This window comes from Triturus cristatus, chromosome 1_2, assembly GCF_964204655.1.
Source record: "Triturus cristatus chromosome 1_2, aTriCri1.1, whole genome shotgun sequence".
NCBI lineage: Eukaryota > Metazoa > Chordata > Amphibia > Caudata > Salamandridae > Triturus > Triturus cristatus.
Window position 1 is genome coordinate 1026310504 of NC_140580.1, and position 20539 is coordinate 1026331042.

General features: G+C 40.3%; 1 protein-coding gene across 2 annotated transcripts in view; it reads right to left on the reverse strand.

Moving 5' to 3' along the window:
• Nucleotides 1-20539, reverse strand: part of ASTN2 (astrotactin 2) — a 2498474-nt gene that overhangs the window by 1139562 nt on the left and 1338373 nt on the right. For both annotated transcript variants that reach the window (XM_085612137.1, XM_085612129.1), the window contains 2 exons: nt 19584-19658; nt 15631-15768 (listed from right to left, as the gene is read on the reverse strand). In XM_085612137.1, coding sequence (XP_085468263.1) covers nt 15631-15768; nt 19584-19658 — 213 coding nt within the window. The remainder of the gene's footprint in view (nt 1-15630; nt 15769-19583; nt 19659-20539) is intronic.

Consider the following 20539-nt stretch of genomic DNA (forward strand, 5'->3'; position numbering starts at 1 on the left):
GAAATCAGGAACCTTCAAGAGTGAGGTAAAGGAACAGAGAGTGTCTGGGTGTGGATTAAAGAGGTATATGGTGGATTTAAGACTACCAGTTTTGGCGGCAGTGCAACAAGGTTTAATTGGACTGGCTGAGGACTTCTGAGCAGAGCTTCCACACCAGCATTCTTTGTTTTACAGATTAAACACAGCTAATCATTACTAATGGGATGCCTCATCATTTTCCATATTTGTAAACAGATCCCATTGCCCTAACTAAGGGATGAAATCTTGCTATACTGCAGTTATCTACAAGTGTGTGGTGTTCTCCCTACTTCCCTCACTGTAATACTGTTATTTATTCCTTCATTGTGGCATGGTTTCTCCATTCCTTATTGTTATCCTGTTGTTATTATTATATTGTGATCCCTCATTGTTGCCCCTTTCTCTCTATTGCCTGATTGATATACTGTTGCTGTGTCTGTTTTGCCTGCCACTTGCTCGTTTTTTCCCGCCGTAGCCGCCTGCAGTTTTTTTCCCATTTACCACCCAGAACCCCTTCTAGGACCTGCTTAATAAATGTCGCAGCACGGCTACACTGCTGGTGCCCCAAAGGCATGCCTGTCTGCACCTAGACCATGCCCAGCGCCAGGAACGCTGAATATTTCATCATCCACTACTACACCATTGCTGAGCTCACTGCCTTGGACAACAGACTCCGCAAGATTAACTACTGCTGCACCTCTCCACACTCAACAGTTGGACCTTTCTCATGCTGCCACTCTCTTCTCCTGCAACACTGGAGCACCTGCACATACAAACACCACCACCACACCAACCACGAACATGCCAGGACAACTCCACTGCCTCCTGCTGAACTCCAGATCACTCTGGAAACACGGCACCAAGATCTGTGACACCATCACCTCCCCTCACAGCCGACATTGTTTTCCTCACCGAGACCTGGCCCAACCCAACATCTGCACCTGACATCACCTCAGCCACGCCTAACAGCTACAAGATAGTACACTGGGACCGCATAAAAAATACTAGAAGTGGGATCACAATCATCCACGAGGAATCCATCTACTGCACCAGACTAAACCATCCCAATCATGGAACACCTCATCTTCCAACTCAAAACAGATAGCAAAACCTCCATCAGAGGCACCCTCTCCTACAGACCTCCAGGACCATGCCCTATCTTCTGTGGCACTATTTCAGATTTCATTGCACCACTAGCCATCAACACCAAACACTACATCTTCCTTGGAGACCTCAATTTCCACTTCCACAACTCTAATGATGCCAACATCCTTGAAAGCATGAACAACGTTGACCTCAACCAACTAGTCACCAACCCCACTCACATCCCCAGGACGCACTAGTCTCAACCCCGTTTTCATAGCCAGCAACATAGTCAAGTACAGCCATGTCACCGATCTCACCTGGACTTAATCGGCCACTTCACCATCACAGCAGCCCCCAGCACCACCACTAAGCCACCAAGCACCTCACACCACAGCTGGAACAAAGTATCCAAAAGTCAATGGATTGAAACCCTCAACACCACCCACCACAACAACACAAGCAGGTTTGAACTGGCTGGCATGAACTTCATCGCCTGGATCACCGATTTCGCCGACAGAGTCACCTCCATCAAAACCACCAAACTCAAGAGATCCACCAAACCTGCCAGCTGGTATACCTCAGACTGAGAACCACAAAATGGAACTGCAAGCAACTAGAAAGAAAGTGATGCATCAAAACCAGCTCCGACCACAGCAAAGAACTCTCCAGCATCATCATGAAGTTCTCCGACCCCTCAGCAACCGGAAAGACCATCACCCCTTCTGAGGAACTTAGTAACACCCTGTAAGATTTCTTCCACAACATGATCTCCTCCATCTACAAACACTTTGGACCCCGAACCCACCAGCCTCCTTACTCCCACAGACGCAAACTCTGACCACTGGATCACCGCATGGGACCAGCTCATCACCCAGAGCACAACAGCCATCATGCACTCCATCCACTCAGGAGCACCCATGGACCTACTACATGTTCAACCTCAGAAACATGACCACCAGCAACAAACTCACTGTCATCTTCAACACATCACCTTGGCCACCTTCTCAGCAGAATGGAAACATGCTGAAGTTAAACCCCTCCTCAAAAAATCTTCCCCCAACCCCGACAAGCTCAAGAACTCCTATCTCTCTGCTCCCCTTTCCCGCCAAAGTCCTTGAGAAGGCCATCAACCACCAACTCACAGACTACCTGGAGAACAACAATCTTCTGGACTCATCCCAATCCAGGTTCCGTACAAACCACAGCACGAAGATCGCAGCCACCGACGACATCAGAACCCTCCTAGACCAGGGGGAAACGGCCGCCCTGATCCTCCTTGACCTCTCAGCTGCCTTTGACACTGTGTCCCACACACTCTGATCAAGAGGCTTCACCTGATTGGAATCTGAGAGGGTGCCCTCAAATGAATTGCATCCTTCCTTACCAGAACAACCCAAAGAATCTGCCCTCTACCTATTACCTATGGTGTCCCTCACGGCTCGTCCCTCAGCCCTATGCTGTTCAATGCCTACATGACCCCTCTGGTCAGGATCGTCCAAAACTCATGGACTGAACATCATATCCTATGCAGAGGATACCCAGCTCGTCCTCTCTCTATCAGAAGACCCAGCCATCATGAGGAACAACTTCCGCTTGTGCATGACCAGCATCGCTGACTGGATGCAAAACAACTGCCTCAAATGCAACACTGACATAACAGAAGTACTGATACCTCTGGATCAACACCTCCCTTTGGAACGACTCCTGGAGGACTGCGGAACTAGGACTCTCACCCACTCTCACTGACTATGCACGGAACCTTGGTATCATCCTGGGCAGCAAACTCACAATGAAAAACCAGATCAACGCAGTCTCCTCCATCTGCTCATCACACTTTGCAGGCTCCGAAAGATTTTCAAATGGCTCTCCATTAGCACCAGACATACTGTCACTCAAGCCCTCATCACCAGCTGCTTGCACTATGGCAACACATTCTACATAGGAATCGCCACCCACGTCCTGAAGAGACTGCAGATCATACAGAAAGCAGCCAGATTCATCCTTGACCTTCCCAAACAGGCCACCATCACTCCATATCTCATCTCAAGAAACTCCGCTGGCTCTCTGTACACTAGAGATGTCAATTCAAGATGCTGTCCCACACCTACAGAGCCCTGCACAATAAAGGAGCAAAATACTTCAACCACCACCTGAGCTTCCAACAACCATATAGACATGTGTGCTCCGCCTCCCTCTCCCTTGCTCACACTCCCCGCATCCGCCAGAGCAACAGTTGAAGACGCTCCTTCTTCCACCTCGCCACGAAGTCCTGGAACAGCCTCCACCTCCAGAACTCACACTGTCTGCATGAATTCAGAATGGGACTCAAGACCTGGCTGTTCAATTCATTAATGAGAGCATGGGAAATCTCAGGGTTTGGATACCATCATGGGTTAATGGCAGCACTTTATAGATCCTATTTGATTGATTGAGTGATTGAAAGAAAATTTTGGGAGGCTTAGCTCTATCACTGTATTCTTTGTGAAACCTGTCATTAAACTATTTCAATATTAGAGACCAGTAACGTATTGGGCCAACATGAGAGAAGTGACACATTGGTGAACACACTCCTAAGTCATATGACAGTAGTACTAGTAGTGAAACTACATCCACACATTTACTGTTCCTTAATATTATAGGATATCTTCTGTTGCTGCATCAATATACTTCCAATCATGCAAAGAGTATTCTATCTCCACTCTGTTGGGGACTTGGCCCCTGGTGCCCTCGATGTAGACTGTTAGACCTTTACCTGTCAAGAGTCAAGAAGGGGTTGGGTATATGGAAGGAAATCTGATGAAGAAGCCAGTGGCACACCACCCTCTTAAGCAGGTGAACAGACAAACCGGTGAGTGATGTATGGGGACAACTATTGCAAGAGAAAGCAAAAAGGTAGAAAAGGGATTTGTGGCATGCAGTCTTGTATGGTTTATTACTCTGCACCCTGCTCATAGCTCCTCAACTATATTGTGAATGGAATTCATTGGCGGTGTCAGACCGCTTCTCACTTCTGTGGTATGGACACAATAAACTCACTTATAAAGGCCGGGTTGGAAATCTGACGGTCCCTTCAACTGCATCCTTCAAAAAAGAAGTGAAATCTCTAATTATGATCAAATTTCTATGCTAGATACACTATTTTTGACTGGACCTTCTCTCATGTATGTAATTCATCTGCTGAATCATGTATATTTTACCTATTGAATTATCCTATGGAGGTTATCCTCAATTTGCTACTTTACACAGTTAGTACCTCTAATGTATGTGGCCGTTCTCATGTTACTTACTGTGACTTATATTGAATCACTTGAAAGTGCTCTGATACCCTCACAGGTCATGTTTGCCCTATATAAAACTCTCTCTCTCTCTCTCTCTCTCTCTCTCTCTCTCTCTCTCTCTCTCTCTCTCTATATATATATATATATATATATATATATATATATATATATATATATATTACCTACTGGCGGTCGCCAGTAGGTAGTTATAGTTAGGACCACGTTTCCATAGGAAAACCTCAACATTCTATTTTGAATAACTTTGGCGCCGGTCGACGAATCCTCGCGAATTTCTCAAAATAGGTGGGGCGCTACGCTCCGCTCCTACCCTGAAAGTCTCGGGGGGATTCGTCAAGCGGGGGCTGAGATAAAAGGGGGGTCCCAAAACGCGTTTTTCCCATGCATTTTTCCATAGGACCTTTAGAACGAGCTACAGCCCGAACGGCTGAACAGAATTACTTGAAATTTGGCAGAGAGGTAGTCCTCAGGTCAAGGAAGTGCCTTTTGTAGGTTTGGTGTAAATCTGTTCAGTAGATTCTGAGAAAATAGCCTTTAAATCAATATATATATCTGAGCCCGCTTACGGTACGCTTACCGTACGCTTACGGTAAGCGTACGGCGGCGTGCGCGAGCGCAATTCTGATTGGCTCTTAGATCTTAGTAAACATTCGAATCGGTCGAAACCAGGAAGCGGCGGCCGCCATTTTGTGTATTTCACTCTGAAAAAAAAGAGTGAAAACAAGGAAAGGGGGCAATGAGGAGAGTTACAGACCCCCTAACATTTGTAAGGGGGTCAAAGAAGGACAGAAAAGTACAAAAAAAACATTTATTGATTTAAAAAAAAATCACGGGGTACGCGTACGGTAAGCTTACGGTAAGCGTACGGTAAAAAAAAAAAAAAAAGATAAATGAAAAGCAGATTTAAGAGTTTAGAAATTAGGGAGCTCTAAAAAGAGCTGTTGTGTTTATGAAGTCATTTTTTTAGTGGTACCTACAAGTAAGTACCGATGCAGAGTCTAAGGTTCAAGAGGAAGACTCTGTTCCCTTCATCATTGAAGTGCACACCATCTCCTCTATAAATGTCTTGCATGTCATAACGCAAGTTGTTGTGGTAAATGGCACCCATACCATAGTCACGGAGGAAAGCAGAAACAGATTTGTTGACGTGCTTTCTTGCTTTGTCAATCTGTGGACAGAAATGATTGGACCAGTTCCATTTTTGCCTTTGGCATATGTTGGAAAACACAAAGGCAGTTTTAGGGAAAAGTGTAAACAGTTGTGCAAAGGTGTCCTTCATAAGCATTTCCAGACCTACCCCAGTCAAAGTGCCTAGGTCATTGCCACCACAGTGCACTATTATGAGGTCAGGGTGTTGGATTTGAATGAAGGATTTCACCAATGGCATCAATTGGTGCCACTTTAACCCTCTCTGACCAATCCATTTAATGTCTACATTTGGCAAAGCAAGGTCTCTCACCATATCTGTTTTCTCTGCAAACTTTTCACTCCAGAAGACATAGCTGTGCCCTACAATCCACACTGTGAACATCTTCAAAGGAGAACTGGATGCACTCAGGAGGTGTCTTTCAGTAGAATGGCAATAAGAAAAGAAAGACAGTTTGGAAATGGAGGCATACATATTTTTTTAAAACAAAAAGAACTGATTGGCTGTTTCATACCATTCTAGAATAAAAACTAGGCTGTATGTGAAAATTAATAGAAGCATGTTTTGTATTGGTACAAAAAAATGTGTAACCAAAGAACAGTACTATGGATGTGCTGTAAGGTTTGAAAAGTCAAGCACTCTTGCTCTGTGGAATTGAAACATTGTGTGTCGAACTTCTGACCTAACTGCACACAGCAGTGTTCCATGAGCTGTTGCTATGGTAGCAGGCAGAAGTCAAGTTGGGGGAAGGGTACTAGGCAGAAGTCAAGTTGGGGGCAGGGTACTTTTGGAAAAGGGTTGGTTTTCAACCAATAGAAATGTGTGAATACATGTGAAAAAAAGGGGGAAGCACTGAGATTTGAAACTTACATGTATATGTGTGGAAAAATAGAGGGAAAGTTTGCCATTATCTGGTTCTGCTGAGAGGAGAGAGGTGAACAGAACAGAGATCCTGGCTCTGGTAATCTGCTGTTTGAGTGTCACATTTCTTTCACAACTAACTAATTTTAAAGGTGAGTTTACAGTTTGAGAGGGGATGTATGTGGTAACTTAAGAAATGAATAATAGAAATGGGAATTGTTTTTGTTGTAGTTACACATGGTGGTTTCATAATGTGTCAGTGTGTAAAAGTGATTTACACTTGCCCCGAAAAAAAAAAAGAGCAGTAAGTGTGCTTTCAAATTGGCAAAGAAATTTCGTTTTGGCACTAATGTGAAAACATGACTCTGTGTGCATAGAAGAATTATAGGCAGAGATTTATTGCGTCTTGCTCTGGTGATTTCACAGTTGCATTAGATGGAAAGGGGGAGCGAATTTTTGGGGGAAGAAGCAGAGGCTTAGCACACACCCATGTCCTTGCCGTGTATAGTCATGCACAGTATTTACAAGCGAGTGGGGTTTTCAGGTTTCAGTCTGTAATGCAAATACATTCAGCATCACTAAGGCTGGTTGCCCTTGGTGGAGTGTAGGCAGTCACAGAGAATGCACATGGTGGTGGTCTGAAAAAAAAACAGCTTGGACACGTGCAATTAAATAAATCAAAAATAGTGGTTTCATAATGTGTCAGTCTGTAAAAGTGATTTCAAATTGTAAAAAGAGATTTTCACTTGGCCCGAAAAAAAAAGAGCAGTAAGTGTGCTTTCAAATTGGCAAAGAAATTTCGTTTTGGCACTAATGTGAAAACATGACTCTGTGTGCATAGAAGAATTATAGGCAGAGATTTATTGCGTCTTGCTCTGGTGATTTCACAGTTGCATTAGATGGAAAGGGGGAGCGAATTTTTGGGGGAAGAAGCAGAGTCTTAGCACACACCCATGTGCTTGCCGTGTATAGTCATGCACAGTATTTAGAAGCCAGTGGGGTTTTCAGGTTTAAGTCTGTAATGCAAATACATTCAGCATCACTAAGGCTGGTTGCCCTTGCTGGAGTGTAGGCAGTCACAGAGAATGCACATGGTGTTGGTCTGAAAAAAAAACAGCTTGGACACGTCCAATTAAATAAATCAAAAATAGTGGTTTCATAATGTGTCAGTCTGTAAAAGTGATTTCCAATTGTAAAAAGTGATTTTCACTTGCCCCGAAAAAAAAAAGAGCAGTAAGTGTGCTTTAAAAATGGCAAAGAAATTTCGTTTTGGCACTAATGTGAAAACATGACTCTGTGTGCATAGAAGAATTATAGGCAGAGATTTATTGCGTCTTGCTCTGGTGATTTCACAGTTGCATTAGATGGAAAGGGGGAGCGAATTTTTGGGGGAAGAAGCAGAGGCTTAGCACACACCCATGTCCTTGCCGTGTATAGTCATGCACAGTATTTACAAGCCAGTGGGGTTTTCAGGTTTAAGTCTGTAATGCAAATACATTCAGCATCACTAAGGCTGGTTGCCCTTGGTGGAGTGTAGGCAGTCACAGAGAATGCACATGGTGGTGGTCTGAAAAAAAAACAGCTTGGACACGTGCAATTAAATAAATCAAAAATAGTGGTTTCATAATGTGTCAGTCTGTAAAAGTGATTTCAAATTGTAAAAAGAGATTTTCACTTGGCCCGAAAAAAAAAAGAGCAGTAAGTGTGCTTTCAAATTGGCAAAGAAATTTCGTTGTGGGACTAATGTGAAAACATGACTCTGTGTGCATAGAAGAATTATAGGCAGAGATTTATTGTGTCTTGCTCTGGTGATTTCACAGTTGCATTAGATGGAAAGGGGGAGCGAATTATTGGGGGAAGAAGCAGAGGCTTAGCACACACCCATGTCCTTGCCGTGTATAGTCATGCACAGTATTTACAAGCCAGTGGGGTTTTCAGGTTTAAGTCTGTAATGCAAATACATTCAGCATCACTAATGCTGGTTGCCCTTGCTGGAGTGTAGGCAGTCACAGAGAATGCACATTGTGGTGGTCTGAAAAAAAAACAGCTTGGACACGTGCAATTAAATAAATCAAAAATAGTGGTTTCATAATGTGTCAGTCTGTAAAAGTGATTTCAAATTGTAAAAAGAGATTTTCACTTGGCCCGAAAAAAAAAGAGCAGTAAGTGTGCTTTGAAATTGGCAAAGAAATTTCGTTTTGGCACTAATGTGAAAACATGACTCTGTGTGCATAGAAGAATTATAGGCAGAGATTTATTGCGTCTTGCTCTGGTGATTTCACAGTTGCATTAGATGGAAAGGGGGAGCGAATTATTGGGGGAAGAAGCAGAGGCTTAGCACACACCCATGTCCTTGCCGTGTATAGTCATGCACTTTATTTACAAGCCAGTGGGGTTTTCAGGTTTAAGTCTGTAATGCAAATACATTCAGCATCACTAAGGCTGGTTGCCCTTGCTGGAGTGTAGGCAGTCACAGAGAATGCACATGGTGGTGGTCTGAAAAAAAAGCAGCTTGGACACGTGCAATTAAATAAATCAAAAATAGTGGTTTCATAATGTGTCAGTCTGTAAAAGTGATTTCAAATTGTAAAAAGAGATTTTCACTTGGCCCGAAAAAAAAAGAGCAGTAAGTGTGCTTTCAAATTGGCAAAGAAATTTCGTTTTGGCACTAATGTGAAAACATGACTCTGTGTGCATAGAAGAATTATAGGCAGAGATTTATTGCGTCTTGCTCTGGTGATTTCACAGTTGCATTAGATGGAAAGGGGGAGCGAATTTTTGGGGGAAGAAGCAGAGGCTTAGCACACACCCATGTCCTTGCCGTGTATAGTCATGCACAGTATTTACAAGCCAGTGGGGTTTTCAGGTTTAAGTCTGTAATGCAAATACATTCAGCATCACTAAGGCTGGTTGCCCTTGGTGGAGTGTAGGCAGTCACAGAGAATGCACATGGTGTTGGTCTGAAAAAAAAACAGCTTGGACACGTCCAATTAAATAAATCAAAAATAGTGGTTTCATAATGTGTCAGTCTGTAAAAGTGATTTCAAATTGTAAAAAGAGATTTTCACTTGGCCCGAAAAAAAAAGAGCAGTAAGTGTGCTTTCAAATTGGTAAAGAAATTTCGTTTTGGCACTAATGTGAAAACATGACTCTGTGTGCATAGAAGAATTATAGGCAGAGATTTATTGCGTCTTTAATGGATTTCCCTTGGAAATTTATTCCAGGAAAAAAAAAAAAATACTATTTGGCCTAAAGGAAATAAAATCAGATGTATTTTGGAGTTATTTGAGATATAATATTGTGATTATACTTCTCAAACAAACATATCAGACGGTATTTTAAAGAAAAAAGTATTGTTTTTAGATGATATTTTTTTAGAATAATATGCATTTCTGTAATGATAAGTTTAAGTGAGAAGAGATTCTGGGCTTTTTTAATACAATCTTTGTGATTGTTAATTTTTTTTGCCCGCTGTAAAATGATGAATGCAATTGCTTTCACAATTAATAGTGAAATGCAATTTATTCTGAAAACAGCAAAAATAAGGCAAAAATATTTTTTGGTAAAAAATGTAAATATGTGTACTGTATTATTAAATGGTTTAAAAATATTAATACTTTTTTCTTTATTTTCAGATCGATATAGAAAATTTTCGGAAACTACAACCATTTTAAAAACTATTTTTAAAAAAAACAAATGAATAAATATTTTTTTGAGTGAGTATGGTAAGTCAATAATAAAAATTGTAGTCTCTCAAGGACTTTATAATGTGATAAATGATTTTTAGTGTTTTTTTTTTAAAAATAAAAAAAAGGTACGCTTACCGTACGCGTACGGTAAAAAAAAAAAAAAAAAAGTTTTTAAAAACAAGTAAAAAAAAGATGGAAGATAAGGTTGGCTCTTAAAAGAACCGTTGTGTTCATGCAGGGACAGAGGAAAGGAAGCATGGGAAAATCATTCAAAGCTACAAATGTGCTGATCTATTTTGTTGTTCACTAGGGAAACACTGGTCTCCCTATGACAAATTAGACCTTTACAAAATGTGCAATGAATATCAACCTTCCGAAATCGAAGGTTCATTTCCAGAGGGCCAGCAAAAGGAGATTCTCCCCCCACAGATGAAGGGCTCACCTGACCTGCAGAAGAAGGAGTAAGCCCTGCAGGTGATGGTCCAGGCTGAGCTGCTGTGGATGTACTGGCTCGTCTTTCTGAAGAGTTACCTCCAAAAAGATGACCATGTGTCCTTCTGTGTACATCCTGGAGGTGTCTCTTCATGGTGTGATTCCCAAAGGAATACTTCCTGTTAGGATTACCTCTAGAAAGTACACGCTTACACAGCTTGCAAGTAACTAAGGGTGCATTCACCTTTTGCTGGCCTTCTGGAAAAGTAAAATGATCCCAAACATAAGAAGGCTTTACTTTCCTCGCTCTCTGCCTCAAGACAGTGCTGCTGGTGCTAGCCTCACTCTCAGAAGAGCTCTGCTGTTCTGCCATCGTATCCCAAAGACAAACCAGCTCCTTCTCCCAAGGGATCACAAGCAGAAATGAGGGGAATGGGTGTGGTGTAGGAGAGTTCTAGAACTGAAAGTACTTTCAACCAATCAAAAGTTGTGTTTCATGATCACATGACCTACCGTACGCTTACGGTACGCTTACGGTGCGCTTACGGCAAAAAGTACGCATGCGCGTAAAAAAGACACGCGCTTGCGCGCATGCGCATAACAGTCACTCCCCGGCACTTCCGCGTAACGTGCGCGTGTGGCGTAAGCGCGCACGCGACCCACGCGCAGTACGCGCGGCTACGCAAAGTACGTAACTATACGCAAGCAGCGTAGATAGATTACGGGCGTTGCGTAAACCGTACGCTTACCGTGAGCTTACGGTACGCGTACTATAAAAAAAAAAAAAAAAAAAATCTGGAAATAAATTTTACGTTTATTTTAAAAAATTTATATAAAATAAATATTTAATGATTTTAAAAATTTAAGCATAGTCTTTATAAAAGGTAAGAAAATTAAATTAAAAATATGTTTGAAAAAAATGAAGAATAAAAAAAAAAAATAGCATTTAAAAAACCTTGCAAATTCACTGAAAAAACCATGGGTTTCACACACGTTATAGTTAGGAATTAGCATTTAAAAAACCTTAGAAATTCACTGAAAAAACCATAGGTTTCACACACGTTATAGTTAGGAATTAGCATTTAAAAAACCTTAGAAATTCAGTGAAAAAACCATAGGTTTCACACATGTTATAGTTAGCTGGACATTTTACTCGTAAAAAACCAATGAAATTGCCCCGTTATAGTTAGTTCAGCTAACTATAACTCGCGCGCCCGCAATGCACTGCTGATGACGTCACATATTACATCACTCATGACATGGTCAGTGACATCACTCATGACATCACTGATGACATCTCAAATGACATCACTGATGACATCATCCTTGTGATAGAGTGGCAGACCTCCTCTCACCTTAATATAAGCTTTGATACACACATTCAAAAATAGAGACTAAAATTTTCAAAACAATGGACATACCAATACCAGTTACAACAACCTCTTCAGTAATTCTAAGATCAACATACACATCCACTCATTCACCAACAGTCCTATACAGTCACTCATACATGTACTCACTCATCATATGTACTCATACACCTATACATCCTGTTACATAATGCCACTCATCCATAGAGTTACTCACACACATAGTCACTCATGCTAGTAAAGAATCAAACATACATTCACCTGCATATACAGTTATACACACACCACCACACTTACTTCTACGGAAACTTACACATACTTAGTCTTTTAAACAATCACTTATAGAAACACATACTTATTCATACAGGAACTCTTTCAATCTCTCCCTCTCACATATACTCACATATATACACCAATAGTCACATATACTAGTTTAAAACATATGTAGTTACTCATAAAGACACTATTGAGACAGTCATTCACTCACTAACACACCAATACACACACGCATCCACCCATGCAGTCCTGCACACATGCTCTGTTCAACACATACAAACAGTGAGTCACTCATTCATGCACCTATGCACTACGTCATACCCCCCACCGAACCATGCAGACACTCAGACTAATACTCAAAAAAAACAACTAATAACCTATATAGACACCCATGTAGCTACTCACCAACCCATGCAGCCACTTATACACAAAGTGAAAAAATGATACAGATATTTACATATTTAAATATTACTCACTAAGCCATGTATTCACTATGATACACTTAATCAGTCAGTTACACAATCAATTTTTCAAAAAGAAATCATCCATTTAGACAGTAATATACCCATTTATTCTTCTATCAACCTTGAGATATACATATATAAAACATATTTAATTTTCAGAAAAACACACATTCACTGGATGATGTCATCAGTGATGTCATCAGTGATGTCATTTGAGATGTCATCAGTGATGTCATGAGTGATGTCACTGACCATGTCATGAGTGATGTAATATGTGACGTCATCAGCAGTGCATTGCGGGCGCGCGAGTTATAGTTAGCTGAACTAACTATAACGGGGCAATTTCATTGGTTTTTTACGAGTAAAATGTCCAGCTAACTATAACATGTGTGAAACCTATGGTTTTTTCACTGAATTTCTAAGGTTTTTTAAATGCTAATTCCTAACTATAACGTGTGTGAAACCTATGGTTTTTTCAGTGAATATATATATATATATGTATATATATATATATATAAAAGTAATAAAGTGAAAACACAACTCAATAAGAACAGCAAACTAATTAAAAAAAAAAGTAGAATAAAATGTAATAAATAAAACGACACCACAACAACAAAAATCCATTTAATGGAAGAGGAGATGTGTGATTTTATCGTTTTAGGTGAAAATAGTACCAAAAAGTACAAAGAGCGAATGACGCCCTGTCTTCTCTACTGTATCTACTGCTTCCTCACTCCCACTCAAAACAACAGGCATGCTTCAGCTGATCAGCTTTTATGACACAGAACAGTAAACAAGCATAGAGACTGCCTAACATTAAACACTATTAGAGCTGAGAGATTAATGCAAAATAAATACCACAGTTATCTGTAAACTTATATATCATATCCTGGCAGACCAAATTATCTGTATGCACAGATAGCATATGTATATTTTTCTGAAACCCATGGTATTTTAACGCAGAAACTGTGAAATAGGACAACCGCAGAGCGATTATAGCACGATCAAGGCTGCTTCACAGATTTGTTGCAACCATCAGAGTTGGCGTGATATTACAGACCACAGAAACTGGGAAAGACATTTGAATAGTTCTTTCATTTGCTGAATGCTGAAGATCACATTTTTGCAGAGTAAGCCCTTTTTGAAACGTATTTAACCTTATGCAAAGAGAACACATTTTTATTCAGTCTTACTGTGTGTGCAGCCCTGTAAAATCCTCATCAATATTTCATTCTTCCATTTATTAAACTTTGAATAATTGAACATTTCAGAGGTTACCATAGGCGGGTGGTGAGTAATTTCTCTTTATTCAACCCTGATCACTCCCTCCAATATTCATTTCATAATTCTCGGTTCAAGAGTAATTCAGCAAAGATACAGAAATGTATGCAGTGGCTTAGTAAGGTCAGGTGGGCCCCGGTGCGGATAATGACAAAATGGCAAAAATATATGTTTAAAAAAACACATATTTTTGCCATTTTGTCACCCCCCTCAGTGATGACACCTGGGGCGGCCCGCACCCACCGCACCCCATTTCCTACGCCACTGAATGTATGCAGTGCAGTGGCACCTCTTCCACTCATACTGACCCACAGCACCGACACATCGTTTCCATTAGGGTCTTCACGCACTTTAAGAACTCTGAAACAACTGTACACTGTTGCTTAGAGTAAACCAACACTGCCACCTTCCCTGTCAACACCACCAGACTTACATCAAAATATTGCTACCTTCAATGAACCAGCGGCTGGGTCTAGGTTGGGTATCTAATATTTGGGGCAACTATTAAGATTAAACTGTACTTTATTTATTTACTTCTGCTCATGGCAAATCACCAAAAACATTTGCAAAAAAAAAACTTATAATTAAAAAACAAAGCCCACCGCAATTAAGAAATTAAGGTCAATCGCTTCTCGTTACAAAGAGATCTTTCTAATCGAAGCAAAGTAACGTATTCATTCATCCCCAAATTTCTAACACATTACGACAATTAAAACAATCATATTGTATATAAATGTTTAGACATACATAATTATGAGTGAAAAAACATGAAAATATGTAAATAAGAAATACTGCAGTGCATTTACTCCTAATGCTACCTAAGCAAACACCAGAGTTTGTTTGCTAAATTTTATTGACTCCCGTAAGCCTCCAACATGGGTGGACTTAACCCACCCTCTCAAAAGTGCATCACTTAATTATGAATCAGGGAAGAATTCAAGGCAACTTAAATAAGCAAGTCCTTAAAATCACCATACACCACAAACATACGATTTTAGCATTAAGTAACAATGATCGTTTACAGTGCTTGTTATATACACCGGGTGTTCTGAATAACCTTCCTACCATTTAACAAACTGTGAAATGGTATGATAACACCACTTAAAATGTCATCAGTCCTCTTATTGAAAGCCTTTGAAAATGTGTTGTCTTACAAACAGCTATGTTCGAAAGACCATCCCAATAATTAATCACTACCCAGATCGGCCCATGCAGGTAAGAGCAGTGAGGCGGGGGGGACGACACTCGACAGACGACGACGAGGGAACATTATTTATTTAACTTTCCCTCGTAGTCATCTGTTGAGCCCCCCCACCGCTCTTACCTGCATGGACTGCTCCTGATCACTACCTGACATTGCCAAGTTTATAAGACAATGTATTGTACGTTTTTGCACCAACAAGTCTCATGGGCTTTAAAAGGAGATGGAGACTCAATGATTTTCTTTTTCAATATGGTGGCGTCTAGTGATAAATATTCTTGTTTCTCATCCACAACCACAAATTCTCCTTCATGAAGAATCATGGGAATTAACTTTGCTGTGATTTGGCCTTTAATGGTAGCTAGAATACCTGCAAAATTCTTAATTAGGACGAAACTTGTCACAGCACTGCAAGATTAAACCCAGCATGTCATTCCTACATCAACAATCTCTATAGAGTGCCAGAAAGTAATACACACATGAACTGGATTCTGAGGTCTTAATCCTACCTGACATCTGCTGGATCCTCTGTGACCAAGACATCCGTTTTGCAGCTGGCTAAGGGGTTGATTGATAGCTCCACTGGTGGGACTACAAAGCTCTTGCTAACAGGCAGCCACAGGCCCTGCCCTAGGCTGTAAGTGGACCTGGAAGAAAAGAGAACTGTTGAAATCAGTTTATTCTCTATGTAAGGGCGAAAAGGCTCTTGAACCAGGTAAAACCCCTCCAGTATGTACCTTCTCCACTACATGCAGTTGTTGAATGCACTCCTGCATGTAAATTGCCAGTCGAAGACATTGCCAGAACACCTCTGGCCTTATAGTAATCAATCCAAGGATCAGACTACCATCGCTCTTCAAGATAGAGTCTAAGGTGCACCTTAATCTCCAATAAAAGTCCAAAGATCCAAATTTAAATGCAGATTTCAATGTACTACAATAGTATAGACTAAATCAAATCAGCTCCAAATATATTGACCAAATTACAGTACCTAGTAACTAAAATATCTACAAATAAAATTAGCCACAAATAAAATATTGCATAATCCAACACAAATTAATTTCTCATGCATTATAAGTGGATTTTAAATTTCAATTGTAAATTCAGCCCTTTGTAATTGGCAGTAATTGCTTGGCTTCCCCACTTCGTATATGAGAATTTTTTTTAATAGACCATATTGCATGATCATTAAAAGTAGTAAAAATAGTAATATTGTTATAGTAGAATTTGTTTAATCAGCATTTTCACTGGGTATGTTCATAGGAAAAGTTTCCTGCAGATGATAGAAAGCTTAACAAGGGCTTTCATCCGACTTGTTTTTTTAGGAATACAGTATGGTTAAATGTTCCTTTTTCTCACATACATATTCCATTGACCTCTCTACCAATCCTCCATCAAAAACCATTCCACATAGGTCATGCCGGTTCCCAATTGCAAAGCACCGAGAATCTCCTTACTTGTCATCCACCACATACATTTCATGGCCTCCCTCTCTATCTCTAAGTCATTTTGAAACCATGTATGAAATAATTAGCTGAATTGATGCATGTTATACCATATATTGACTGCTGCCTTAAACGTATTAGTCTTTCCATATCCGGCCTTGGGGGTTATAACAAGAGATTATTTGATCTTGTAGAAAGTCAACATTAATTAAAAGTAGGTTCCTAAAATAACATAACCATAAAATATTTAAAATGCATGTTAATGTTAGTTCCCATTTTTACAAATGTACTAAGACAACATACTGGCATTGAAATCAATAAACTTAATCAAACATATGGCTCATGATTAGGGCTCCCAGTTTTATGTTTTTTTTTTTTACATTTCCATCTGTATTTATCTATAGTTATTTTTTGCTAATTTTATCTGTATTTATCCATTTCTAATTTGTGCTTAGTGTAAAAGTTGAAGCGACAATGGGTATAATTCCACATTTATTTATCTGACAAATGTTTACTCATGTTTGAATGTCCATTATGTTTAGCCATTTACAGTACAATACAGTCATTTGAAACCATTTGCATTGTAGAACAGTTTAACCCCTTGAGTGCCCATGACGAGATGGTCTCGTCATGGGCCGCGGTTGCGCTGTGCCCATGACGAGACTATCTCGTCATGAGCCCCGCCCGCTAATGAAACGCCCGGCACAGGGCGGGGAAAGGGCGGGGCACTCAAGGGGTTAAATAGCTTTACTGCTACAGTTATTTAAGCTTCACTAGCACCCCTTTGTAGGTCGAACATTTGAGACCTCTTGTATATATTTTAGTATATACTTTAGTATATATACTTTGGTATATACTTTAGTATATAAGTATATGTGTATGTACTTTGTGTGCTCTGGAGATCAGCCCGAGGACTTGTCTGCTTCGGCTTAGGAACTTTGTTTCTGTTCAACTGCCACTATTTAACTGTATTGATGGAAAATGACCAGCAGAGGTCAGTAAAATACCAGAATTGCTTTCTGCTGAGGGGCTTTCTTTTTTTAAATTTTTCTGGCAACTGCCTCTATTTAACCTTCTTGATAGAAAACGACCAGCAGGGGTTAATAAAATACCAGAATCACTTTAGCATTCTCTAGAACACAGTCCATAGAAATTGTCTTCCACGAGCACCCATAGACAATATTTTTTTCAAATCTTGTATTTTCAGTGATATGACCACCGAAGGCCCTGCTTTTATATTAAAACAGAGCTATAGAATGGTGGCACACAGTTTGGCGCTTACATTCCCTCCATGTTAAAGAAAAGTAGATGATTCAGCACCCAGGCTAATGTGCTGCATAACTAAATACATATATGGTCCCAAAGGTGAGACCGATTGCGTTGCAAATGCTTGTTAATGTATTTACTCCCCTACCTGTCAATCTGCACAGCTATTGATCTAGCACTCATTGTTGACATTAGTGAGAATTGTCCATAACAAAAGCTATTTTCTGTATTTAGCCATATTTAAAAATAAATTTGGACATAAAATGGATGGTTTTCTGTTGGTATTTATCTGTAAAAATCAGTTAAAACTGAAAACTGTGAGCCTTACGTCTGATTCAACTAAACCCAAATAACAGCTTGAGAAATCCATCAATGATTATCTCAGGGATCACTCCCAGTCCTATTTTATAAACATGCAATAGACACACTTCTTGCTCCATGTCATAACAGCCCTTGGGCCTAACCAGTTCCCATAAGATGGTCTCTTAACCACATTTATATTCCAATTACTAATCAGAGATATTTGCTGGATCTCTTTCATTCACAAGAATGACATCTTTGGGATACCTCACTCAAATCTTTTAATACCAGGTGCCATTACTTTCCCTTTGTTACGTGAAGTTTCAGGACAACCCAGGCACTGACCATATACAGTTTGATTTCTCTAATTAAATCCCATCACAAACAATCCAAAGATGTCTAAATATCTGCACCATTTATTGTCCTGACATCCCAATCTATTCTCAGTGGTGGTCCAAAGACGCACCCATTGCACCACGTAGAGACCCGGAAGATTCCCATGCATATAATTGTCATTCCTCTCTCCACCCTGCCAGAGTTTGTGCTTACAGTTCACAATTGGGCATTCACATTCCCTAAACACAGAGCTTGATAGTTCATCTACCACTTCTTGCAGACATTGCCTCTGCATACCTAATTCTTATTCACGGTTGTTTTCATTCCATAAAGACAATCTTGCAACATATAATTCAACCTGTACAGATAATAATAGGATAAATCACCTTTTCCAAGAATGCACTGACATATAAGGAAAGTAGAATAAAGGGAAATACGTTTCATATTGACATGAAATCCCTTGATAAACCTTACCACAGTTAGTGGTGGCCTTCCTTGAGGAACCTGGCAAAATAAATGTTGGGATTGTCACTAAGGGGACACCACTGGCAAAGCTGTTATTCTCATAAGTTGTCATTGGAGACAAACCATTGTCTCCCATACAGAACCAACATAGACTCCTAGACAGTCAGTTTTGACAATGGGAAATTAAACTGAGTAGCCATAGCAGACAGTCCTGGTTCTGCCTGGAGGAGTCACAAGAGATAGCCCGGGGACTTTCTTTATCAGCATTCGCAGATAGTACTGATACTCTGATAAGTACCGTCCGAGTTCTTCAATAATGATCTATCACAGACAAAGATTGGACTTTTCTAAGCAAGCATCATAGAAGGTCATGGTGCATCACTAGGAAAGCATTCCCAGCAAGTACAGAGAATCCTCAAAGTGGCTATCACAGACAGGCCTACACTCCACTGACTGCCCATCACAGATAGATCTAAGACTTCAGAAAGCAGAAGCCACAGACCGGTATAACAGACCCTGAAGCAGCTATCACAGGCGCTCTTTGGACCCCCTAACCCAGTATAACAACCAGCCCTGAATGTGTGTGATGATTGCAACATTTTAGACTCTAAAGTCCCCATTTCATCATTAATTAAAGAAATTTCTCTTACCTGAGAATCTTTTCTGGGGCTTGCTCTCCTGTCACCAGGTCATACCCTCTCTCCAGTGTTGTGTATGGCCAGGGCCTGTGGAAGAAGAAAAGCATCAGTGAACCATTACATTCTTGGAACTCCCTAATGGCTCCTGCTGGTGCTAGATTACTCCTGGATCACCGAGGGTTGAATAAATATTAGGTACTGAAAAGAACCAATGAAAAGGAGTGGTCAGGAGGTATTGAACATGAAATGAATGTCTAGATAGATAGGGGATAAAGATGCCTGCCTACATTATAAAAATGCACATCCAGTCCTGGTGAGACTTCCAGCTTTGAGCGCATGATGAAAGCACGCCAGTACACAAGGACAGTCTTCTCCTTGCCCTCTAGCACGGTGATGCCCTGCCTATTTCATCATGGTTCACTTTACATGTTCTTAATGAATTCATTTACAATGTTTTTCTCCACCAATTAGGCTAGGTGACATTATTTCTTTTTTTGCTGCCCATAAGTTAAGATTTTCCTTATTACATTGTTTACTTATTTATGAATTCAGAGAATGTTTTTCTAGTGTTTTTCTAACTTTTGGAAATCATATTTTTTGGGGGGGTTTGAAAACCTATTGTTTGTTATTTGCTGTGCATGTGCAATATGAAAATGCAATGTAAAGGAATAATATTGTAGAATATTCAGTGACCTGCACAGTGGCAGAGTGCACTATGGGCATCCGATGGAATGTGCTAAGCAGACTGTATTCTGCATGGGTCTCTCTATCAAACAATCAGATTCTTTTGATCTTTCTAACGCTCCCTACATTTCACACTCTACCTCAAATGCTCTCTCCTATGTTCACTGCCACTTACATTCTCACCCCTCAGGACTCTGCTTGGCTAAAATGACTAATGATGGCTGAGGACTATGTTATTTTTAAATATTTATTACTAAACCGATGGCTAGGCAAATAAGACACCA